Raw genomic sequence first — 24845 nt, forward strand, 5'->3', positions numbered from 1 at the left:
GGATTTTCTTCTCTTTCCAAAATGCACGCAGGACTTGCATGGGCCGGTATATATCACAAACACTACAGATAGGGGAGAAGAACCAGTCTTTGCCAAATGCAATGGGAGCAATTGGGGGAAAAGAGGCAAGTTTTCTGCCTGGAGTTTCCAAGATGGAGACTGCTCAAGCCAGTTTTTGCACTTTATGGAGTTGGTATTAGATCTTATGAGTTACAGTAAAAAATTATTAAGCAGGCGGTCTCTCATCGCTGCATGTACTTGTTCCAAAACAACGTATTACACTGTGCACCTCTTGGGATGTTCTTCTGTGCCACTGGAGGATATCTTGGGTCAATTTCTGAATTAGGAGAGGGATGACCCTGCTGGGATATTCCTCTCTTTCTTGTTCCTCAGCTCTTTCTGTTGAGGATTCTCCCCTTCTGCTAACCTCATGGAGATTTCTAAAAACTTCAAACATATGTAACAAACTGCAGTGGACTAGAATCCTAAGCAAAGACTTAGGGCTTTCCTATGTACATTGTACAGAGAGAACGGCTGTCACAGCTTCTTCAGAGAAAACTCTGGAATCTCTCAATCATCTCAGTGGTTACTGCTAATGAGGATGCTGTGTATCCATCTGAAGTGAAACAACAATAAACCAAAGCTGTTTGGGCTGTGTCTGTCTGGGAATTTGCCAAAGTTGAAATCTCTGACTTTATCAAGGCTCTATGAGGTGAAGGATGAGGGAGCTGAAAAATAGAACAAACTTTTCAGTGCAGCATATTTTCATTTTAGGAAAAGACTCCCCCAAAATATTATCAGACTCCTTTTTCTCTTAATTCAGGGAGTGCCCAGGACAGAGGGCTTGATGAAATGAAACAAAGAGATGATTATTATAAAAACAATAACTTATTGTTCATTCAGGTCCTTCCTTCCGAAGACATTGATGTACTTTACGAAGATAGAAGAACTCCAGCTCCTAGCTCCCTGTCAGGTGGGGAATTCTCATCATTGCCAATTGATGATGAGGAAAACTGAGGTGTAGGGAGGTCAGTTTGAAACGAGTCAAAAGTACTTTCAGCCCCCCTAACCCGTAGCATCAAACTTTTATGATAAAACACTAATGGGTTCAGTAAAGTTCAGCTTTGTGTCAAGGGTCCCAAGGGTGCATTTGAATGAGAGCAGTGGGAGGACTTCTTGGAGCCATTCCACTGACAACAAAAATCTCATTAACTGATCATACAGTGATCTTGTTGAGTCTGACACAGAGTGACTCATAACAACTGGAATGACCTAATCCCTAACTGCAGAGAGTCATGGGAAGTTGAACTGACAGGAAAGTCTGGCAAGGAGCTGGGCAATACGGGAACAAATGCTCATTTTCTCTAAGCTAACTGGAACTACAATATGGAAATCACTTACAAAGAACTTTGCTAAGGTGCAGTTAAGGCTGTTGCTGCATAACAGTGCCTCCTGTTCTCTGTTCTCTTCCTATTCCCATACTCCTGTGTGAAGAAGCCAGGAAACACCCAGTTAAGTTGCTGCTTCGCACACAATCTGAACTCATCCCCCTTAAGGATGTCACTACCTTGCTGTCTCAGCCTCTCAGGCATGGTCTGCCCTTGAATGCTGCACTTATAGAACTATTTCTGGTTGGGGTGATTGATTGATTTATCCAAATAGTTACACTTGTAACCACCGTAGAGTGGACAGTGAGCTGTGTAAAGGTGACTTTTATCCTAGTAAAGTTCTTCCCCTTCCCGTGTGGGAATAGCTGTACTGCAATAAAGCACCTTTGTACTGATGATATGTGCTCACAGTATGAGGGCCATACTGCTTTAACTAGGCCGAAAGCAGTACAACTCTCTCGTATAGACAGGCCCTCACTCTGTTGCTTAAACTTCAGGCAGCTATTCCCAGGAACCCCCCAAATGCATTGTTAGCCTATCTCCTTGTGCCTGTGCTGCTGGAAAGGAGGAGAAGGCAGTCCAGGGTGACCTCTGCCAATAGGCAGCGGTTACTTCCGGTATTGTTGCTGCTATACAGGCCACGATGGAGGTCCCGTTGGACTGGATGAATAGCAGTCCCTATACAGAATTTTTGGCACAGTGAGAATGGGGTGCAGCTTTGTTGGGCAGCGGGCAAGATGCTGTGGTGATCCTGTGTCACCTGTTCCCTCAAAGCCCCCTCCAGGTAGGGCATATGTTGGGTTGGGGATGGGCTGGGCACAGGAGGCCCCATGGGATTGCTGCAGCAAATGTAATTTAAAAGAGCCCCTAAGTTGCTTTAAATTACACTGGGGGCCATTTTGGCTGTCGGGTAGGTCAGGGTCAGGGGCCAAGAGAGGTGACTTAGAGCTTAGATACGTTTCCCCCATGGCTGCTTTCCTTAGCTGCCCCAAGGATGAACTCAGCATGGACAGGACTCTGGTCCTGTAGAACTGGCACTGGGTGCTGACTATTACAATGTAATGTGAACAAGAGTCCTCCACTGTTTTCATTATATTCTGTAAGGCCAAGTCTTGTGCTACAAAGCCAGCAAAATGACCTTGATACATTGGAGAATTAGTATATTTAGAATTAATTAGATGAAGTCCAAGACAAGTGCAAGGTACTACGTTTAGGAAGGAAAAATCTAATGCACAACTAGAAAATAGGGAATAAGTGGTTAGGTGGTAGTACTGCTGAAGAGGATCTTGGGGGACAAATTGAATATGAATCAGCAGTGTGATGCAGTTGCAAAAAAGGCTAATATCAGTGTGAGATAATATTAGCAGGAATGCCATGTGTAAGACAGAGGAGGTAACTGGGGAGGCCTCAGCTGGCGCACTGTGTCCATTTCTGGTACCACACTTTAAGAAAGATGTGGACAAACTGGAGAGTCCAGAGGAAAGCAACAGAAACGATAAAAGTTTAGAAAACCTGACCTATGAGGAAAGGTTAAAAAATGTGGTCATGTTTAGTCTTGAGAAAAGACCGAGGGGGGACCTGATAACAGTCTTCAAATATGTTAAGTGCTGTCCACCGAAGGATGGACAAGAAGTAATTGTCTTAATCTGCAGCAAGGGAGATTTAGGTTAGATAAGAGGAAAACCTTTCTAATTCTAAGGACAGTTAAGCACAATAGGTTTCCAAGGGAGGTTGTGGAATTCCGGTCCTTGGAGGTTTTTAAGAACAGATTGGACAAACACCTGTCAGGGATGGTCTAGGTTTATTGGGTCCTGCCTCAGCACAGACGGCTGGACTAGACGACCTCTTGAGGACCCTTCCCTACATTTCTGTGATTCTGTGAAAAGTATGTATACTGGTAAAAGTCAGTTATGCCGGTATAAGGGTGTTTACCATAGGGGCTTCTGCTGGTGCAGTTCTGTTGGTCAGGGATCACACCCCCAACCAACAGAGCTGTGCCTGCAAAAACCCCTTGTGTGGACATAGTTGTACCAGCAAAATGGCGCTTTTACTGGTATAGCTTGTTTTGCTCAGGGGATTGGGACGAGGGTGTAGTGAATCGTACCTGCAGAAGTACAGCTTTAATCCACAATAGGAGTGCTTTGCTGGTCTAGTGTACCATTATGCCTATAGTATTTTACCATGGTATAGTTGAACCAGCAACATTTTCCTACTGTAGACTTGGCCACAGTAACTCCTGAAATGGACAAAGACAGGAGAGCATTTGGCACGATGACTTTCTGGACTATCCAGGCAGTGTCCCAAGCTTCCAGTGGGATCTGTTTGTTTTTTTTTCTGGTCTAACAGCAATTATATATATTCATATGGAGAGTTATGGAGCTTAAATGACTCAGTGGAAGAGTCCCAGTCCCTCCCACTCAAAAGGCAGTTGTAGGTTTGTTGTTTGTTACATTCATCCCCATAACTCTCATGAGTTAGTACAGTTCCTCCAGCTCGCTGGTATTTTGATGACCTCAGTGTTTGCTGTCAGCTCAGAGGTAGAATGTTGGCGATGGCTGCTCAGGCCAGTGGGAGGCTGGAGACAAGAAGCTTTGTAAGCATGTGAGTGGCAGCCTTGGATTCTTTGATGCTTTGCCATTTTGTCCCTTGGAACAAGAAGTCATGGTAGAGGATGCTAGAACTGCTGAAGGCTTTGTTCAGATGAGCTCAAATTATGGTGCTTTTGTTTATCTTGATTATATCTTTAGATTCATAAAAACATAACTAATCAATGGGGATTTGCAGATGCTCTTTATCACTCCGATGAGAGAATGAAACCCTCTGTGGACTTTACCAATCTAAATCTGCTTCATATGGGGCTTTACCAGTTTATGGCCTGCACGTTGCTGGGCTAGGTTCCCAGCCCACCCCAGGAACTAGTTACTCTGTGTTCTGATGGAGGTGCACAGCTGCTGCTGGAGAAATTATAGGCGGGGAGTGGGAGGAAGTTTATTGAAAAGTCTGGCAGATACCTGTTAACGTTCTTGAGTATACAATATATCCTGGCAACAGCAAAATAACCCTAATACAAACAGCCTTCCCTGTGCCCAGAGGAGTTACACTGGGCTCTCGTCTTATCCCAGATGCTACATCCAGCTTTTCCTTGGCTTTCCTGCATCTAGTTTTTCCTGAACTTGCCTGTGTAGCTGCCTTGCTGCCAGATCTGGATGAATATGCTGATAAAATCCAGGGCCCCAGTATTTCCCGCCCCCCCCCCAGAGGCTCTGTGTCACTATGCATGCATTTTCCTGTAGCTTTCGTATTGCAGACAATCACATAAAAGGAGACACTTTAGGAGCGGTGAGTCAGAGCGTCATCGAGGAAGGAGTATTTTATTCTTGCTAACAGCCAAAAGCTATTTCCATGAATGAGAGCTGGAGCTATTCCCTGGGAAAGAACAGGTAGCTGCTTCGTGGGGGTGCTGACCCCTACAGCTTCCTGGTCTCCTACTATTCAGAAAGTGAACTGGCATCTTCACTGCTTTGGGATTCCAGGCTTTATCTCTGACTCTACTCCTTGTGTTGAGAGTTGGGCTTTTTGCTTAGGCACGTGATGTAAATAGCTAGTACCTCCATACTGGAGCGAGCTGCTCTGGCCTGCACCACTGATGAATAGGCAGTGTAGATGGCCTGCTCTCATTCTATATACATCCATGGTGTGTCCACACCTTGAATACTGCGTGCAGTTCTGGTTGCCCCAGCTCAAAACAGACATATCAGAATTGAACAAGATACAGAGAAGGGCAACAAAAGTGATTGGGGTAAGGAACAGCTTCTATATGAGAGATTAAGAAGCCTGGGACTGTTCATCTTGGAAAAGGGATGACTAAGGGGGCATATGATAGAGGTCTATAAAATCATGAATGGTGTGGAGAAAGTGCATAGGGAAGTATTATTTACCCCTTCGTGTAATACAAGTACTAGGGATCACCCAATGAAATTAATAGGCAGCAGGTTTAAAACAAACATATTTCTTCACACAACGCACAGGCAACCTGTGGAACTCATTGCCAGGGGTGTTGTGAAGGCTAAAACTATAACTGGGTTTAAAAAAGAATTAGATAAGTTCATGGAGGAAAGGTCCATCAGTAGCTACTGGCCAAGATGGTCAGGGATGCAACCCCATGCTCTAGGTGTCGTTATACCTCTGACTGCCAGAAGCTGGGACTGGATGACTGGATGCATCACTCCATAATTGCCCCCTTCTGTTCATTCCGTCTGAAACACCTGGCACCAGCCATTGTCAGAAGACAGGATATGGGCCTAGATGGACCATTGGTCTGATCCAGTATGAACGTTCTTATGTTCTTTTTCTACAAATGGATGCCAAGGAAATACCAAAGCCAGCTGATGGAGCCAGGGCTTCAGGGTGTGTGGACTGAGGTGGCCGTGGGGTTAGGGAGGGGAGATTCCAGCTCTCTGGCAGGCACAGCATCAGCCTGGACTGTGCCTCGAAGGGTTTATCTGTTCTTGTGGGGGGAAATACACGTGCTTGGGGGTGAGAGCATCCTGCATGTCTAGAAAAGCAGCTGCTAGGTGCAGTGAGGACTGGGGACATGGGTTCCCATTTGCCAAGATCCTGGGGATCCACAAGAAAAGTGGGAGGAGGCAGAAGTCAGCCACACGGCCCCCATCTTCTGCCTTGTGGACTCTTCTGCAGGAGCTCTCCTGCCATTGTCCGAGTCTTCAGTAGCTGTTGATTCACAGTGGGGGAAAGACCTGCTCCCAGCATGAACTTCCAGCAAGGTACCCATAAGGTCGGCCAAGGACTGTGCTGCAGTGCCTAGTTCTCATCATCCCCCCCTCTCATCTGCCACTGCAGCCTGTGGGTGCTGTTCCCAATGGGGTACAGCCATAGAGGAGCTTCCAGGGGATCTCTCGGAGGCAGCACACCCTGCTCTGCTCTAAAGGAGTGGTTCAGACCCCATTGTTCACGTTAGTGGAGGGGACGACCTGAGCCTCAGTAATCTCTGTGTAAAAGCAGTATTGTTTTTAAGGAAATCCCCAAGGAATGTAGATTGATTCCAGATGGTGACCACGGTCACTAACAAGGAACAAAAGGAGCTGGTGTAATTAGTATTTGCTTGGAATTTCTTTGCTTGAATTTGCTTTGCTGTCTCTGAGCGTGTCTGAGGGTAAGCTAGGAAAGCTCCCGTCTGAATGCTTAGCTTTCAGGGATTGTACTGCAAGACCAGCACGTCCTAGGCACCCCCATCACGGAAATGCAACAAATTGCTAATGTCTGTCAGAAATCGCTTTGCTGACTTTACCCGGCTGGATGGAGAGCAACAGAGACATCATGAGTCCAACACAAAACACACACCACAACTCAGCAAATTGTGTTCTCTACTAAACACACCCCGCTGTGCCGCGGACAGAAATTTTAGGGAGTGCTCTGTTAGACTCATGTAGAGCATGAAGAGAAATCAGAGACTATTATGAAGCTAGGAAGTGCCATGGAGAAGCCTTTGCTGGACTGAGAGACCTAGGCATTGAGGACTAGGCCCTGAATGGCTCTAGATGTTTCAAGCTGATTGGAGCTTGTGAGGGAGAGATTATTGTGGAGCTGGCATTACTGAGCACGCATATGTTGGAGATAAAGAATTCTGTGGGTGGCCAGCAGCACAGGGAGTGTTATGTGTAGGAATAACGCACACAACTGGTCTCTGCTCGCCCACTCAGGGTCACAGACAGAACCTTCCTTACCATCAAAATGGAAAATATCTGGGTAGCACTCTCGTTTCCACTTAGGGTTGGGTTATGTATTTGGGGAAGACTGCTTTGTTCAGGGCTGTTTTCCCAGTATCGGGAAGAGCTGCAGGAGTTCAAGAAAATGTGTTCGATGCAAAGTCTGTAAGGAGTGAGATTTCCCAGAATGCCCTGAGAATGGACTAAGACACCAAAAGATCAGTGACCACATTTCCCGGATGATTTGAGTTTTGAAGCATTCTCTCCTGCCATCCATATGTTGAAGGGGTTTTGTGTGCTGGTGTGAAGCCCCTGTGGCCACTTATGCTGGCTTTATTGCCAAAATCTTCTGTTCGTGCAGGGCTAGGCTGCCATTCCCCACCCCAGGATCCTGTCCTGTTCACACACCTTTCTCATGGGCCAACACATTTATTTCCATTGGCTCTGTTTTCTGCAGAGGCCAGTGCAGGAGTCAGCCTGTGATCTGCCCTGCAGAGCATCAGATGTAATCCCCAAGTACAGAAGCTACTCCATGCACAGCACTGGGCTCGCCTCTCACTTTGCACCATGCGTGTCATTCACACTAGTGCAGAGTGGGTTCACACTCACTCTGTGCAATGTGCAGGGCAACAGGGAACCTGACCCAATGACTCCTCAGGTCACACTTGTGCCCCATGAAGTACAGGGGAGCCAGTGTGTCTGAGTCTGAATGGAAACAAGGAAGACAATGGAAAATTCCTGCAGTACTTAGAATCAGAACCATAGGGTTAGAAGGGACTGCAAGGGTCATCTAGTCTAACCCCCTGCAAGATGCAGGATTTGTTGTCTAAACCATCCAAGACAGATGAAAACCTCCAGTGAAGGAGATTCCACAACCTCCCTAGGCAGTCTGTTCCATTGGCCTACTGTTCCTACAGTTAGGGTATGTCTAGACTACCTGCCAGATCAATGGGCAGCGATCGATCCAGCGGGGTTCGATTGATCACGTCTAGTCTAGATGTGATAAATTGACCCCCTGAGCGCTCTCCCGTCGACTCCTGTACTCCAGCGCCACGAGAGGCGTAGGTAGAGTCGACGGAGGAGCAGCAGCAGTCAACTCACTGCAGTGAAGATACCGCTGTGAGTAGGTCTAAGTATGTTGACTTCAGCTACGTTACTCACATAGCTGAAGTTGCGTAACTTAGATTGTTCTCTCCCCTCTCCCTCACAGTGTAGACCGGGCCTCAGGAAGATTTTCCTGAGATTCAATCTAAATCTGCTCTGCTGTAGTTTGAACCCATTGCCTCCTGTCCTGCCCTCTGTTGCAAGAGAGAACAACTTTTCTCCATGTTTTTTATGGCAGCCTTTCAAGTATTTGAAGGCCGTTATCATGTCCCCCCTAGATCTCCTCTTTTCCAAACTAAACATACCTAGTTCCTTCAGCCTTTGCTCATATGGCTTGCATTCCATCTCCTTGATCATCTTTGTTGCTCGCTTCTGGACCCTTTCCAGTTTCTCTACATCCTTTCTATATACTGGTGACCAAAATTGAGTACAGTACTCCAGCTGAGGCCTAACCAGTGCCGGGGCCTAACTATCACCTCCTGTGACTTGCATGCTGTGTCTGCTAATGCAACTTAAATTTGTATTTGCTTCTTTTGCAACAGCATCACAGTGTTGACTCACACTTAGTGCCAGTATGATTCATCAGTCCAAAGCTCTGAATCTGACCAGTCCTCTGGCTATTCATCTTTTCTGTTGCAGCAGCAGCAGGTCAGGGGGTGGGCATGCAGGGTGGGAAGAGTGGGGTATAAATGAACTCTGAGAAATTTGCCATTAATCCTGTTTTGAGGTAGAGAAGATGAAATTGCTTTTTGACAACTGGTTCTAGGCTCCACGGCTTGATCTGTGGCTGCTCTGCTCCTGGGTGGGTCAGAACTGCCTCATAACTGATCGTAGTAGTGGCACAGTTCTGGCATGGATGATATTCCTGGGACACACAATCGTTATGCCAGTGTTACTGTCTTAGGCTTCAGAGTGCAGCATTATATTTAGAACAGCAATTGGAGGCCCTTCTGGGCCTCGTGAGGGAGAAGGCATTGCTGCATCTGTGAGAGCAGGCGATTGAGGACTAGGCCCTGACTGGCTCCAGATGGTTCAGGCTGCCTTGAGTGTGTGTGAGGGGAGAGGATTCTTGTTGAGTCGGCATTACTGGCTTTGCAGATGTTGGAGATGAGGGGTCCCTGGGTGGCCAGCAGTACAGGGAGTGTTATGTGTTTACATTTCCCTGCACTAGTGAGGGCCAGGGGGACCAGTCAGTTCTCTGTGCCTCTCTTTTTCAGGGTACGGACTGGAGGGCAGCACCCAAGTCGGAGCTGCAGAAATCCTGTGAGGAATTAGAGCCTTCCTCTGCCCCATGATGAAGGCCCCATTTTGGGCAGGCTGCATTTACTTTCCACAGGTCTCCAGATGATTCTGCCTTGGGGGCCCTGTTGCCTAATTTGTTGGCTGGTTATTGACTCTATTGACTGTTAAGAATTTCCAGTTAGTCACTAATGAACTCTCTGAGTGTTGAAAGGTTCTAGTCCCAGAACCAGACACCACACAGTTCAGATTTAGTTGTGTCTGGTTGGGAACCTCAATGTGCACAACGACACACTAAGGCAGGGGTGGGCAAACTTTTTGGCCCAAGGGCTGTTATACCAATAAAACAAAAACTAGCAGGATCTTATTAAAGGGGATAAGGCAAAATGCCACGTTTATTGTGGATACAGAAAGAATCATAGTAAGCAGTTAGTTATAGCTGTAACATTCCATTCAATTTCACATTCATTTATACATTCATTCATTCATACACACACAGGTTCTCCAAGGTTATCATCATAGTTACCAGCCTTAGAGTTGCTCTTGCCAAGCCACTGGCCTGGACACGAGGATGGAGCCAAGTCTTGTCAGATGCGCATCTGATGCTCCTGGAGAGTGGTTGCAGAACCAGACTCAAAGTTCTGAGTTTTTAGGGTCTGCCTTTATAAGAATTCATCCTCATTCAAATCCATAGGTCATGGATTGCTTCGTCATGCTGTTTTCAGATTTGAAGTGATAATCAATCACTGTTCTCACGTTTAAAATGATAGTCCATCATGCAGATGGCACAGCAGTGACAGCTTGTTATCTTGTTCTTTAATCTTTTGGTTCTTCGGCCTCTCCGTCCTTGGGGTAGTTGGGGGTGGATTCCGGTTTGCCCTACGGGGTCATTTGGTTATCTCCATCCTGCGCATTATTTGGCTGAATGTTCCTGGGTAGTTATTATTTATTAGGCTGGCACTTCAACCTTTTATTACTCATTCAAACATACATTTACAATCACATCCTATTTCACTTAACATAACTAGTCTCAAATCATTGGGGCATGACAGACTCCAGTGAATCTATCCATGCCACTTGTCACACATGAAAAGAAAACAATCAAGACAGGAATGTAAAAGTGGAGGAACAACAAATCTTGTTCCTGAATTCAGAAAAAAAACATTTGTAACATGTTATCTTATCAGTTTTAGGACAAACTCTTTGTCTCTGAATGTTTTTCTACAATTAGCACAGACCTTGCAAACTAACAGGGCTGCTTCATTCAGCACAAGAGAACTGGCGAGAGACTTATTTCTTTCTAATAATAGAAACCAAATCCGGGATCTGTACCGGACCATATTTTCCCAAAAATAATTAATATATTATTACTTTCCACCAGGGCCACATCAGGGTTGCGAAACGGTATGGAGGGCCAGGTAGGGAAGGCTGTGCCTCCGCAAACAGCCTGGCCCCTGCCCCCTATCTGCCCCCTCCCACTTCCCGCCCCCTGACTGCCCCCCTCAGAACTCCCAACCCATCCAACCCCCCCCCCGTTCCTTGTCCCCTGACCGCCCCCCCAGGACTCCACCCCCTATCCAAACCCTGCTCCCTGTCTCCTGACTGCCCCCGCCCCCCCGAACCTCTGCCCCATCCAACTGTCCCCTGACTGCCCCCCAGGACCTCTTGCCCCTTATCCAACCCCTGCCTCCTTACCATGCTGCTCAAAGCGGCAGGACATGCTTATTGGAAAGCCTGAGAGGTGGGCGGGTGCAAGCCATGCTGCCCGTGTGGTGGCATAACTACAGAGGAGGGGGAACAGAGGGGAAGGGACCAGGGGCTAGCCTCCCGATCTGGGGGCTCAGGGGCTGGGCAGGTCAGTCCCACAGGCCTTAGTTTGCCCACCTATGCACTAAGGGCAAACCAAAGCTTTAAATATTTGTATTAGCACAATTAGTAAAAATACAAATATTCTGAACCAAATGAGAAAGTAGCTGTAATTTAAAACCAAGCTGGTTTCCAGCACCATCCTTGACACATACTCACACCCTTCTCATGGAGTCCTAGTGGTAGGAAACAGGTGGTGTTCCACGCCAAGCGAGTCCAGTGGTCAAGATCTCGAGGTTTACATGGTGACTGGGCCTATTATAAGTCCTGGAGGCTGCCATGAATATTTATATAAAGGCCAGGTCCACTTGGTCCATAACTGACTTCTTAACCCTAATAATGTCTGGTGTCCTTATTCTATAGGTTAGTATATGAATGATCTCATTAATATTATTGATATCATCATATATGTCAGTTTCATTGCCAAGACAAGGTTGTGGTTGTGCATTTGCAGATGTCCTGTCCTACAATATCCAAAGTTTGTATCAGTTTGATTGTCTGTGGGTACCTGGTGTCATTTTATACAAAAATCCCCTAAAGCAAACTAGTCCCACTTCCCTGATAACTCACTGTCACTGTTGGACAATTCACGTATGCAAAGGCTGTTAGGCCTGACAGCCTTATGCTGCTTAAGCCAGATAGCTCACAGGGTATAGACTGTGCAGGCTTCTTGCATTACTGTTCAGTAAAATACCTCTAAGCTAGTTCTATGGACTATAGCCCGTGGTCAGGGGTTAGAATGCAAGTGCCCCTTTGCAGTTTGCTGTGTCCTGATCCCCCTCCTCCAGGGCTGGTTGGAGGTGGTGCACTCAGCCCTGTGGTGTGTGAATACAAATCTATGGGTTTTGGGGAGCTGCTCCAGCTACCCCACCCTTGAACTCACATGTGGCAGTTGTTCCAGAGTGCTGTGCTGACACAGGAAAACCTGTGGACCTCTGAGCACCTCCTGGAGAGAACTCAGCCCATGTCACTCCCTTAAACACTAATGCTAGGAAGGAGGTCAGGGAAAAGCTGTCTGGAGATTGAAATTCATGGTTACAGATGAAACAGACTGAGCCAAGGAGAGTTTGGCTGATCAGAGCAGGGAAAGGGAATTCACTACCCTTTCCTCTCTTCCCCAATCAGTGATTGTGACAAGGCTGACCTGAGATCACTTCAGCCTTCGAGTCTGAGAAGGTTGGTCTTATGATCTGAGCACAAGCCTGGCGTTTGGCAGCCGGTCGTTCACTTCCCTGCTCTGCCACAGCCTTCCTGTGTGACCGTGGGCAATCACTAAGGGTCAGATGTTTAAAGGGACTTAAACTCCTAGTGATTTTCATACATCCATTGATTTCAGTGAAGACAGGCCCCACTCCATGTAGGCATCTAACTTCTTTAAAAGTCTGGTCCTTGGCTCCTCAGTTCCCATGGATAAAACAGGGCTAACAGCACTCACAGGGTGTGGTGGGGATGAATACACTGAAGAGCGTGAGGCATGCTATACTGGAGCGCAGTGCCATTGATAGACTATTGTCCCTTGAGTTGATCGGCTGACCAATGGGTACCAGTTAATAGAAGGGTGGGGAGGTATGTAGGATTTCTCTGAGGGTTGGAATTAGTTCTGTATTGCTCTCAACCTCCTGTACAGAGTAACATGTGGCCCAGCCAGCCTGCGGTGAGAGGCCCCTGTAAAGAGCCCGTGCTCATGCAAGTTCTTATTGTTCCACAGGGGAAGGGGCTGCAGTCCTGCTCCGGTCCTTGGAACCTCTGCAGGGCCTGGACACCATGAGGCAGCTGCGAAGTGCTCGGAGGAAAGGATCAGCCAAACCCCTGAAGGACTGGCAGCTGTGCAATGGGCCCTCCAAGCTCTGTCAAGCGCTTGCTATTAACAAGAGCTTTGACCAAAAGGACCTGGCTTATGACACAACAGTCTGGATGGAGCCTGGCTCAGAAGCACTGGGAGAGCAGGCTCTGGTGACTGCAGCCAGAATTGGTGTCAGCTACGGTGGAGAGTGGGCACAGAAACCGCTGAGGTTTTATATACGAGGGAACAAATGTGTGAGTGTTGTGGACAAGAAGAAGGAGAGAGAGCAAGCTGCTGCAGAATAGAGGCGTGGGGGGAGCCTGGCCAAGACTGGACTCTTGGTAAGGCCTGTGCTTTCATTAACTATCAGCCCCAGGCTCTGACCTGATGGAACCGGGCCGGGGGGTGGTGCTGGTTTGGAAGCTGTTTTAATAATAAATGTGCTTTGTTATAATGAAATGAGTAAGGTGGGATGTCTGGTCAGCAGTTAGCCTAAGAGAGCCAGGCTCACTCCCAGCAGTAGCAAGCACCTCTGGGGTTTCCAAGTGACACTGGACTTGTTTTGTGGGCATTACTCCTAGTTGAAAGCAATGAGAGTCTACACAGCTGGAACCCTTCAAGCATGGGGGGCTAAGGAGGGAGGTTCATAAGTATTGTGACAATGCCATCTCCTACCCAGCCTGACTCACTCTTCTGCTTCCCTGCCTGCTGTCCCCAGCCACACCACCCACGAATGCTCCTGTTTGATTTCTGCAGTTGCTAAGTCAACAGCCACCTAGGTTCCTTAGTGGAAAGAAAGCCCAGTCTGTGAAGGTGGGGACAAGGACACTCTTCCAGCTGTGGCAGCGAAGGTACTAGCTGCCCTCACCATCAAATTCCACCCTGAGCTGGCTGACACCCCAGCAACAGGGGCAGCACAGAGATGTGTCAAAACCGCTGTGAAGCACTCAGAGCCTAAAGAGGTGCAGGAAAGAGTTAAAGCACCTTAGGCACCTCATGAGGCAGTTACGTGCTTCAGTAACACTGAAGGCTTGTACACACTAGCACTTACTTCACTATAATTTAAGTCACTGGCGTGTGAACAAGCTACCCCCCTCCCGGCTGTAAGTGGCGGTGTGGGGAGAGCTGCTGCCAGGACAGCTCTCCCTCGGCGGCATAGAGCATCGACCCTAGCAGCACTGGTGCTGCGCTGCTGTAGCGATTCTAGTGTAGACTAGGCTCGAGATGCCATTGGCGTTTTCAAAACCACTGCTCTGCTGCTTGAAAAGAGGCAACCGGTTTCTCCTGCACCAATGTCCAGTCACAGTGCAGTTTTATTTATTCAGCAACACCAAGGTAAACCGTTTTTTCAACTCCACGCACACAGCCTGCGCAGGAAGCAAGGAACCCCAGCCCCCTGGCAGGGTCTTGGGGAAAGTACTGCGTGCTGGCACTAACTAGCCTGAAGAGCTTCACTTGTGTGCACCTCTCTGTCCACGCTCACATGCAGCTTGTGGAGGCAGAGGGCAGAGCTCCTTCCACAAGCAGGTTGGGGTTAACATCCCCCAGCCAGATGGGGAAAGGGAGGGAGAAGGGGTGACTTGCTGAGGGGCGCTGGGAAGGTCAATGGCAGGGGTAGAACCTCTGGCTACTGCTACCCTGCTCCTTTATTAACATTTCTATAAGGGAGCTGAAGACAGAGGGGCAGTTCCCCTCCCCCACTCCACACAGTCACTTCAAGAGGGACTGGAAGACTGAAATCACAGGGTCCTCATGATTGGTCACTACCAGCACGCTGCGAAACTTGTCGAAGAGCGTGAGCAGCTGGGAGCGGCGCATGTTCTCGTTATACATGATCTCCTCCAAGTGGTGCCGTCCTCGGAAATAGTGCAGCAGCCTGCAAGGCAAGGAGAGAAGGTGAGCTCGCACTCGCTCCTCTGCTGTGTGCGCAGAAATAACTAACTCAGAAATGCACAGGGATATCGTTTACAGTTAACATGATTTACTCCTTTTAAATATCTGCAATAACTCATTTTAAGTGGCTTTCTTTGTATAAACGTTGATCAAGATAAAAGCTTCTCACAAGCATTCATATAGCTTTTATGTGTAATTCCAGCAGTCCTCAGAGCATTAATTAGTTGGCAGTTAATGTGCTATTGAAATATAAGGCATCAAGCCAAACCACTTCTCCCAAACCATCATCATTCCTGATGGGCTGCTTCTCACCCCAGCCACGCTGCCATGGTGTGTATGTATTGGCACTAGACTGCTATCATGAGAAATGCACTAGTGCTGGGGCACAAACACAGGTTTCCTACAAATGGTAGCAGGAACCTCAAAGAAAACCTTTGGAGACAGAGTACAGGTAAAAAGAAAAGGAGTACTTGTGGCACCTTAGAGGCTAACAAATTTATTTGAGCATAAGCTTTCATGAGTTACAGCTCACTTCATTGGATCATGGTTCCCTTCCAATTCTTCACCTGTGCTGCCTCTCCCATGTTGCCAAGTTTAATTTAGGCTCCAGGACATCAGCCTAGGAAACTTCTTGGCCCAGAAGAACTCACCTTTTCTCCTCCTGACACTTGCATGACTTACCTTCTGAACCTGCTAATAATACAGAACAAACATCCACAGCCCCAGAGAGCAGCCAGGCCCTGCCTGTGGATTTTTGACTGCTCTCTAGCTCTCAAATTTCCAACTCAAACTAGGAAACCAGATCAGAAATGCAAGGGATGAAGATTTGGTTAAGTCCCTCATTTTGCATAAAATGCCAAGTAACTGAAGTTTGTTCTTAGCAGGGAGCATGGAAATTCTGGCTGAGGGTACCAGGGCAAACATCTGGTAGCTTTAATGTCTACAGAAAGCAGGCACGGCCTTGGTTTGTAAAGTCTCATCCAGAAGAGAGACAGAAATTGTAGCAAACCCCATTTATCTTCCATAGAAAGATAAAACCACTGAGCCTACTCTGCTAGAGTTTGACTCATGATTAGCACTATGACGGGCTCACTCTTCCCCCAAAGCACTGCACAAGTAGCTAATTCTGCCTCACTGCCCCAGGGAACACAAAGGGGGATTATTCCCACTCAGAAATGGGGACTAGAGACAGAGTGCCTAGCTACACAACACATTTTCCATGCTAGCTCCCTGGCTTACAGCCTTGATAGGGAGGCACAGACTGAATTAGCCTTACAGATTTGGCCACACAATGAATCAGTGGCAGAGGCAAGATGAGAGCGCTAGAGTCCCTCTTGCTGCATAAAGTCACTGAGAGCTAGTAAACACTGAGACGCAAGGTCACTTTCCAGAGCAGAACTGCTTAGCTAGCCCACCAAATGATCATTCATATTCACCGTTCTCTGCTGAACCTTTTAGTCTACTCAGTATCTTCCCTGTGCTTTGCATATGCTATTGGAAAATGGTCCAACTCGTCAGTGCCTGCGCACAGTGGCCCGATTCACTTCATCATGTTCTGGGCTGTGTCAGGCATTGTTAAAACTGACATACCCTAAACCTACCCACTGCTTCTTGCCTACTGATGTTAAAACACTGGAGATGAAAAATACCATTCAATCCTTCTGTTCCAGGACAGGACTGGCCCTGTGGAAACACTTATTTCTCAGCAGCAGTTTTGTAATCTCCCTGTTGCCCTACCTCTCCAGATATTCGGCTGACCCCTCCCCCACAGCTCCCCCCCTCCCTGAGCTCTGCATGCCACTGCCAGGACAGGACAGGGGCTGACAACTCCCTTGCCCCAGCTCCCCGCACCACTGCCAGGAGCTGGGGTTGACACCCTCCCCACACCGCTGCCAGGGGCTGGGGCTGGCCCCTAACCCCCACAAGCTCCATTCTGGCTGGGGCTGATCCCCTCCCCCACAGCTGCCTGACACCTCATGTCAACACACCACATGCATACACATGTTCCTCCACTTGGGGCCAGGGGGAGGCAGGGCATCAGACTTTTGGTAAACTGGGCATTTGTTCATTTGCTCTTGTCAACTAATGAGGGGGGCTGCTGGCCAGTGGGGAGTCTCTTGGGGGACAGCAGGGGAGGGCTGTGTGTTCAGATGCTGGGCAGTGGGGGGTCTGAGTGGGGTGCTGTGTAGTTGTGGTGGTGGGCTGTGGGGAAGTGCATTGGGCAGTAGTGGTGTGGATGTGTGTGGGGGTTCTGGGCAGGGGTGGTGGTGTGAAGGCCACTGTGCATTTGTGGTGGAGGGTCTGTGTCGGGGGCTGCTGGACATAGCAGTTCCGGGGGACGGTGGGCAAAGGGAGGCAGGGGCTGTGTGGCACGGCATGGGCCCATCCCGAGAGGAAGGATCATGCTGGCAGCACAAGGCTGGACAGGACAGTGTGTATCTGGCAACTGCTGGTTTGTATCCTGGCACTGGGCTGGGTGGAGCGGGACCGGCCCCACCATGCTATGCCCCATTGCCCCTGGCTGGCACCTTGCTCTGGGAACCGACCTCCCCACTCCATGCTCCTTTGCCCCCAAAAATGACGGGCGCTGGGCCCACAAAAGGTTAATCCGACCCTGATTCACCCTAAATACCACTCTCATCCCATAACTCTAGTGAACTATCGGGGAGGAATAGCTGTGTAACAATACACCCTCCTGCACATTCCAGATTCTTGGCTGTCCCTTATGAGTCATCCCCTCCAGCCTGGAGTCATTTGTGTTACTCTGCTCCAAAATTCTTTACAGTTTGTTGTCTTTGTTCTATTGCCCTCTGCAGATGCCCAGTGCTGAATGCTGCAGTCTCACCAGTCACATAAAGAGGAACTAGCATCTCCCTTGTCCCTGACATGAAGCCTCTGTCTGCGGAGACACAATTAAATTGGCTTCTGTTCCAGCATACCACATTGCAAACTCATCTCTACTTTGATGTTCATCTTCATCCCTTAAGCAGGCATGCTTACATAAAACATAATTAAAAACAAGTTTCCTTATATCCGCTAAAACAGAGATTGCCAGAAAGAATATATCAGTCCAATTTACCTTCCCCCTATTTATGCTCTGCAATCACTTTTTGCATTCTTTCTTGTCGGGCAATGAAACTAGATGAGTCAATTTCACTTTCAGAGTCTGAGGTGCTGGCCAGTACTGCAGTGTCTGGGGTGCTAGACAGCACCCCAAACAAATTTTTTAATTTGTTAAAAAATACTGTTCCCTTGACATTTTTTAAAAACCAATGGTAACATGTTCATTGGTCTTAGGACTTGTTTAAATTGAGTCTTAAAAATACCTAACTGTAGAGCCAACTTGCTCAGATGGTGTGGCAGAAGCTTCATCCAGTATCACTACTCCAATATTACTCCCTCCCTCTGCCTGCATGAGCTTCCAATTATTTCCCCCCACCACTGCTAGTACATTCTTCCAAGCTGAACCACACTATGTCTAATCGCGGCAGAGCCCTTTGCATTAACTTTCTCCACTATGGTTTGGAATCACTCCTTACTGCCATCAAAGTAGTAAAAAAATAGACAACTTATTAAATTATGTATTCTACTTCCTCCCCATCTCCTGCCAGTGCAAGACTGCTTACTGCAGAGGGCAGTATTCCCATCAGTATATTTAAAATAGCTTTTTGGGCACAAGTGATTATGACAGGATTGTCAATGATGCAGCCAAGAAGGAATGTTCAACACACATGTTAATTCTGCATTTGGAAAGAATCATGGAAAGGCAGGGCTGGAAGGGACCTCAAGAGGCCATCTTGTCCATTCCCCCCCCCCCCCCACACACACACTGAGGCTGGATTAAGCAAACCTAGACCATCCCTGACAGATATTTGTCTAACCTGTTCTTTAAAACCTCCAATGATGGGGATTCCACAACTCTCTAGGTAGCTTGTTCCAGTGCTCAACTCCTTAGAGTTAGAAAGTTTTTCCTAATAACCAACCTAAATCTCCCTTGCTGCAAACTAAGTTGATTATTTCTAGTCCAACCCTCAGTGGACATGGAGAACAACTGATCACCATCCTCTTTAACAACCTTCTACATATTTGAAGACTTATGTTCCCCCCTCAGCCTTCTCTTCTCTAGACTGAAACCTTTCCTCATACTTTCTAAACTACTTATTTTTGTTGCTCTCCCTTGTACTCTCTCCAATTTGTTCACATACTTCTGAAAGTATGGCACCCAAAACTGGACACACTACTCCAGCTAAGGCCTCGTCAGTGCAGAAGAGAATAGAACAATTATCTCCCATGTCTTACATACGACACTCCTGTTAATACATCCCAGAATGACATTTGTCTTTTTTGCAATTGGATGATGTTTTCATATCAGATAATGACGAAATACTTTCCATTCCAAAAGTAATTAAGGAGGATGTTAAACAGTATCAACTAAAGTTAAATATTTTTATAAATCAGCAAGTCCAAATAAGTCACATCAGAAAGAGTTTTAAAAGAATTAGCCAAAGAGCTTTTTGGACAGTTGATGTTAATATTTAATAAATCTTGGAATAATGGGGAAATTCCAGAGGACTGAAGAGAAGCTGATGTTATTCTGGTATTGAAAAACAAACAGGATAACCCAGGTAATTTAAAGGTTTGTTAGCCTGATGTTATTCTTAGGGAAAGAAAGAAAAATTAAAAAATAGCTAAAATGGAGCATAATTAATACCAATCAACATTGTTTTATGGAAAAAAATGTCAAACCTAACGTTTGATGAAATTACAAGTTTGGTTGATAAAGGTAATTACTGACATAATATATTTGGAGTTCTGTAAGGAGTCTGAATACTTCACAATATTCTTATTAAAACATTAGTATGATATAAAAATCAATATAGCTCATATTCTGGGGAATCATCCAAGGAGGGTGGTTTTAGGGGGGGGTCCTTCAGGGATCACCTTTCAGTCTATTGCTATTCATTATTTTTATCAATGAACTGAAAGAAAATATAAAACCAATTGCTGATAAAGATTGCTCGGGTGGTAAATAATGAGAACAACAAGTCACAGATATAGAGCAGGGTCCTACATTTATGAACAAAGAATGCAGGACACACTTATAAGATGGAGTAATGTATCCTGGAAAGCAGCAATTCTGAAAGGATTAAAGAGTTATGATGGAAACCAAACTCCACGCAATGTAATGTGATGCTGCAGCTAAGACAGCAAATGTGATCCCTGGATATAAAAACAGGAATATCAAGTAAAAGTAGGGAGGTGGTATTACCACTGTATGCAGCATTGGGGAGACCTTTACCGGTTACTGTGCCCAGTTCTGTGTCCACATTTTAAAAAGAATGTTGAAACATGGGAAAGGTTTCAAGAAAAAGCCCCAAGACTGATTTGAAGTCTAGAAAACATACTTGACAGTGAGAGATTTAAGCAGCTCCATTTGTTTAGCTTGCCAAAGAGAGGGGGAAAGAAGTGACTAGATCACAGTCTATAAGTACGTACACAGCAAAAAGATTTCTGAAACTAAAGGACTCTAGCAAAAAAAGGCAGAACAAGATCCAATGGCTGGAAGCTGAAGCTACACAAATTCAAACTAGATATAAGGTGTGAATTTTTAGCAATGAGGGTAACCAGCCATTGGAACAAATTACCAAAGGATGTGATGGATTCGCCATCACTTGATGTTTTTTAAATCAAGACTGGATGACTCTTTCCAAAAGATATGATCTAGCTCAACCGTAAATTCTGGGCTTCACTGGTTGAAATGCTGGCTTGTTACGTAAGAAGTCAGACAAGATTATGATAATGGTCCTTTCTGGCTTAAATTCTGAGAAAGGTACTGTGTACTGATTTTTAGTCAGTCATTCTTTTTGCTGCCCTCATCTACCCTGCAAAACTCAGCTGACTGTAGATTCTATTTTAATTTCCTCGTTGTTCTTTATTTCCATATGTAAGTACGTAGCACTCCTAGTGTTGAATCCACACACATTCAGAGCCTAAAACTCTCAGATTCCTATACGTGTACCTGCCGACAGCTCACACCTGCCAAAGCATGTTGCAGCCTCTCCTAGAGAAGAGGGAAGTGATTAAACGGAGTATTTGAACGCCTTCCAGTAGTGCACTCAGCAATGTGGCTACACATCTGTCACATTTGTTCTTTCACCCTCTCCCCAGAGGGAGAACAGTATGCAGTGGAGGGTCTTGTTTTGGTAAGGTAGCTATGTGTTTATATTACAGAAGGCCAGGTCAAAGAAATGGAGCAGAACATGATGAGGTTTGTGATTATCCTTAGTTCCTGGGGGGAATTTATTCCACAGTCTCAGACCACTCCTGGAGAAAACTCTTTCTCCTGCACAAAGTTTCACTCTTACTATTGAGAGTTCCATTGTGCCAGTGTGGTGGGGCACCTGTCCCCCCCCCATGAGAAAAAGGGCTTGAACAGGTCTTTGAGGCTGCACAGACTGGCAGCCAATCAACAAAGGCCTGTGGAGGGCCAATCAGGGAGGAGAAGAGAGGCAGCCAATCAGGGCTGAAATGGGCCCTATATAAAGGCTGCCTAGCAAAGAGCAGGGAGTCTCTTCCTGACTAGCAAGGGAGGAGGACTGGCTACTGAGCTAGGGAGCGAGCACCTTAGACAGAGCAGTGCTGGGCAGACTCAGGTGGGGAGCAGAGGAGAACTCCGGCCCAATTACCTGCCGGGCTGTGGCCCCTATTAACAAGGGCCGAGAAGGTGCAAGAGGTCAAAGGGGAAATGGCCCAGGGACGACAGTCTGACAAGGGAAGAGAAGGAGAGCAGAGAGGCTGCTGCTAGAGGGTCCCTGGGTTGGGACCCAGAGTAGTGGGTGGGTCTGGGTCCCCCCCCCTTCCCCTTTGTACTGCACCGGGCTATGGAGGAGTGTGGCCTGATTCAGGCTGTGGCTGGCCCTTGAGGCAACGGGGCTAGACTTTGGGGCTGCAGTTGGCCATGAGGATAGGTGCAGATGGAAGACTGCTGATAACGCCCCCCCACCACCGAAGGGGGTGAGACTGGAGTAGTGGGCACTGCCGGAGGGCAGTGTCCTGAAGTGGATGCTGCCAAGCAGAGAGCATTGCGGGACCCCAAGGCAGCAGAGCAGACGATGGGCAAGACACCATGCGCAGAGGGTGCTCCATGACTGGATAGAGCTAATTCCTGGAGCAACCAGCGGGAGGCGCCAGCGCTGGTGAGTCTTGACCCCGTCACACAGAGGAACTGAGTTGTTGACAGGGTCTTCATCCCAGAGCTTTAGACAGTGTTTTAGACACACTGGACCCAGGCCACAGAGCTTTGAAGATAAGGACCAAGACATTGAACTTTATAGAAATTCTTTGGGAAGCAGTGTAGGGAATGGAGGACAAGTCTGATATGTTCACAGTAGCCTGTGTTGCTGAGGAGATGTGCTGCAGCATTCTAAACTAGTTAGCTTCTTAAGTGCTGAAAACTTCATTTGCAGGTATACTGCATTGTTGTAATCCAGTCAAGAGGTGAAGACAACATGAATAACTGAGGCCAGGACTTTGTTTGCCAGGGTGGGACAGAGTTGCTGGTCAAATGGAGATGGTAGAAAGTGTTGCTAGTGAATGCTGCCATGTGAGAGTTCAGCATTAGTGAGGAATCCAAGAGTTCTCTTAGACTATGGACTGAATTGATCAATTGTGGGCGTGTATCTTCAACCAATGGAGATTTCACTATGGCTGCAAGCTCTTAAAAAGTACTTCCCTTTGCCCACCAGCATCAGCTCTGCCTTGCTCAGATGCAAGCCCCTAGTGCAGTCAGTGCACCAGAGTAAACAGCAATTTGCACCAGTGCAGCATAATCCAGTTTGAAAGCAGGCTAGGCTGCACCAGTCCCTAGCACAGGTTTCATCAGTGCGGCACATAGGGGTTTGTACCAGTGCAGCTACATTCATGGCCAAAAACTCAATGCAGACAAGACCCTCCTGTCCTGGCTTTGTAAATCACGGAGTACATTTATGGGGCCCATATAGAACCTAGGCTGGAAGTTCCTGGGGCAGCAATCTTGTCTTTTGTCTCTAAACAGCTGTACATTTATGGTGGTGTATAAATAAAAGAACAGAATTTCAGCATAGCAAACAGGCTTCCACCTCCTCTCCCCATCTCTCCATTCTAGGGAGCAGAGCTCTTGGAAATGACTCTTCCAAGTGGCTTGCTAGAGGCAGTGAACTGACAGTAAAGCATTAATCTGGCTTAGAAAGCCTACCTGATGTTCAAGGAAAGAATGTTCGTGCCTAATACATTACAGACCTAGATCAAGAAAAGCTCCTCTGTATCTCAACTTTACTCTTGAAATAACTTTCCATCTCTCACCCACTCAATACTTAGGAAAAGAATTTGGATTTGAGTCCTCATCCAACGCCCCTGTGGTTAACCTCTGTCAAGCTATGTTATTTCACATTCTGTTTAAGGTGTCTGCCTTCACTAGAGAAATCCAAGTACTGGCTGTACATAGTAACAGACAGACAAGTTCTGTGATGTATTAAGCAGAGAGCAGCAAGTAGTTCAGAGACAATTGTCATAGGAAATTAGTATCAGGACCAATTTTATTGCTCTTCTAAAAATAGGCACTCCCTTTGTATGCACACTGAACTATTCTCAGGAGGGCAGTTACAGTATATTTAGTATACTACTAACTATTCAGTTACAGTAGGAGCTCATGCTGGGATACTGACAAATACAGCAGAGTTCTGTTTCCCACAGCATGAGATTCATCATCATGGACCACCCACAGTTAAAAGTTAAGTGAAAAGTAAAGCTGATCCAAGACCCCTGAAAGAGGAAGCATGTGTGGAGTAAACAAAAGGATTGCTTTGCTCACTGCCTCAGCTTCTCTCTAATGTCCTGTATTTATGCACTCAATAGTAGGTACAGAATTGTGCACAGAGAATCACATAAAGATCATTTTGGTCTCCTGATTTGCAATTGGAAGAAGGGAACTGAACAACAAAGAACTCTGAGTGATGTCATTTACAGACTCACTGTGTGTAAACAGTAAATCACATGACAGTTGTGATCATTCTGCAGGACAAGTCATATTTTTACACTTCAGCTTCCAGACAGTCAAGAAAGCATGTCTGCTGTACCTTATCTCCTCAGCAGTGATTTAGGAATGGTTATTCTGGGATATATAATTGTCTGTTTCTGCCCATATTGATAATGGAAGGAAAAATGGAAACTCCATTTACTGCTATCGATTGCTTTGCTAAGGAATCTGATGTACAAGCAAACTGCAAAATATAACCAAACTCTCCTCCTCCTCAGACATCTGCGTGACCTGTTAGTCACACTATCTGACTTCCTAAAGAAACCAAAGTCGCTTCTGGCATCTGCAAATCATGAGCTTTCCAAGAGCTGTCCCCCCTCCCCGCCCCCCCAACCAGTTCAGCAGGCCAAAAGGGTTCTAGATGGACAACCAGAAAGATAAACTGGTTTCATTATAAGAATGATAGGTTTAGAAGCTTTATTTAATGAGATTAGAATAATAGTCCAGACTGAATTCACAGAATTTTCAAAAAAGTATTTTATCAGAAGACTATTTTATTTTTTGGCGTAGGTTTTGCAGACATCTAGCCACTGATGGGGACAGAGTTCTCAAATAGCCAAGGTATTGCCATCTGAGTGGACATCTCAGAGAATCCACATCCTCTGAATTGGTGCAATGCTGCCATCTCCCAGTTACACAAAAGGAGCAGCAGAGGCATACTTTAGTGCAGGACAGTAACTACATCTGCAGGCTTCAGGAATTCCCTACAAAACATCCATAATCTCCACTGGTCCAGTTGTAGAGAACTCTGCAGCATGGAAAGCAAGTATTTT

At 46.6% G+C, this 24845-nt stretch overlaps 2 protein-coding genes across 20 annotated transcripts in view; one reads left to right on the forward strand and one right to left on the reverse strand.

Moving 5' to 3' along the window:
- Window positions 1-24845, forward strand: part of MPG (N-methylpurine DNA glycosylase) — a 66569-nt gene that overhangs the window by 34995 nt on the left and 6729 nt on the right. For all 7 annotated transcript variants that reach the window (XM_073362681.1, XM_073362682.1, XM_073362687.1 and 4 more), the window contains 2 exons: window positions 13032-15002; window positions 17816-22195. In XM_073362681.1, the coding sequence (XP_073218782.1) occupies window positions 13032-13411 (380 nt within the window). In that variant the 3' untranslated portion in view covers window positions 13412-15002; window positions 17816-22195. The remainder of the gene's footprint in view (window positions 1-13031; window positions 15003-17815; window positions 22196-24845) is intronic.
- NPRL3 (NPR3 like, GATOR1 complex subunit) overlaps window positions 14402-24845 on the reverse strand; it is a 102588-nt gene continuing 92144 nt past the window's right edge. For all 13 annotated transcript variants that reach the window (XM_073362672.1, XM_073362666.1, XM_073362671.1 and 10 more), the window contains one exon: window positions 14402-14982. In XM_073362672.1, the coding sequence (XP_073218773.1) occupies window positions 14817-14982 (166 nt within the window). In that variant the 3' untranslated portion in view covers window positions 14402-14816. The remainder of the gene's footprint in view (window positions 14983-24845) is intronic.

Source organism: Lepidochelys kempii, chromosome 10 (genome assembly GCF_965140265.1).
Source record: "Lepidochelys kempii isolate rLepKem1 chromosome 10, rLepKem1.hap2, whole genome shotgun sequence".
NCBI classification, from domain to species: Eukaryota; Metazoa; Chordata; order Testudines; family Cheloniidae; genus Lepidochelys; species Lepidochelys kempii.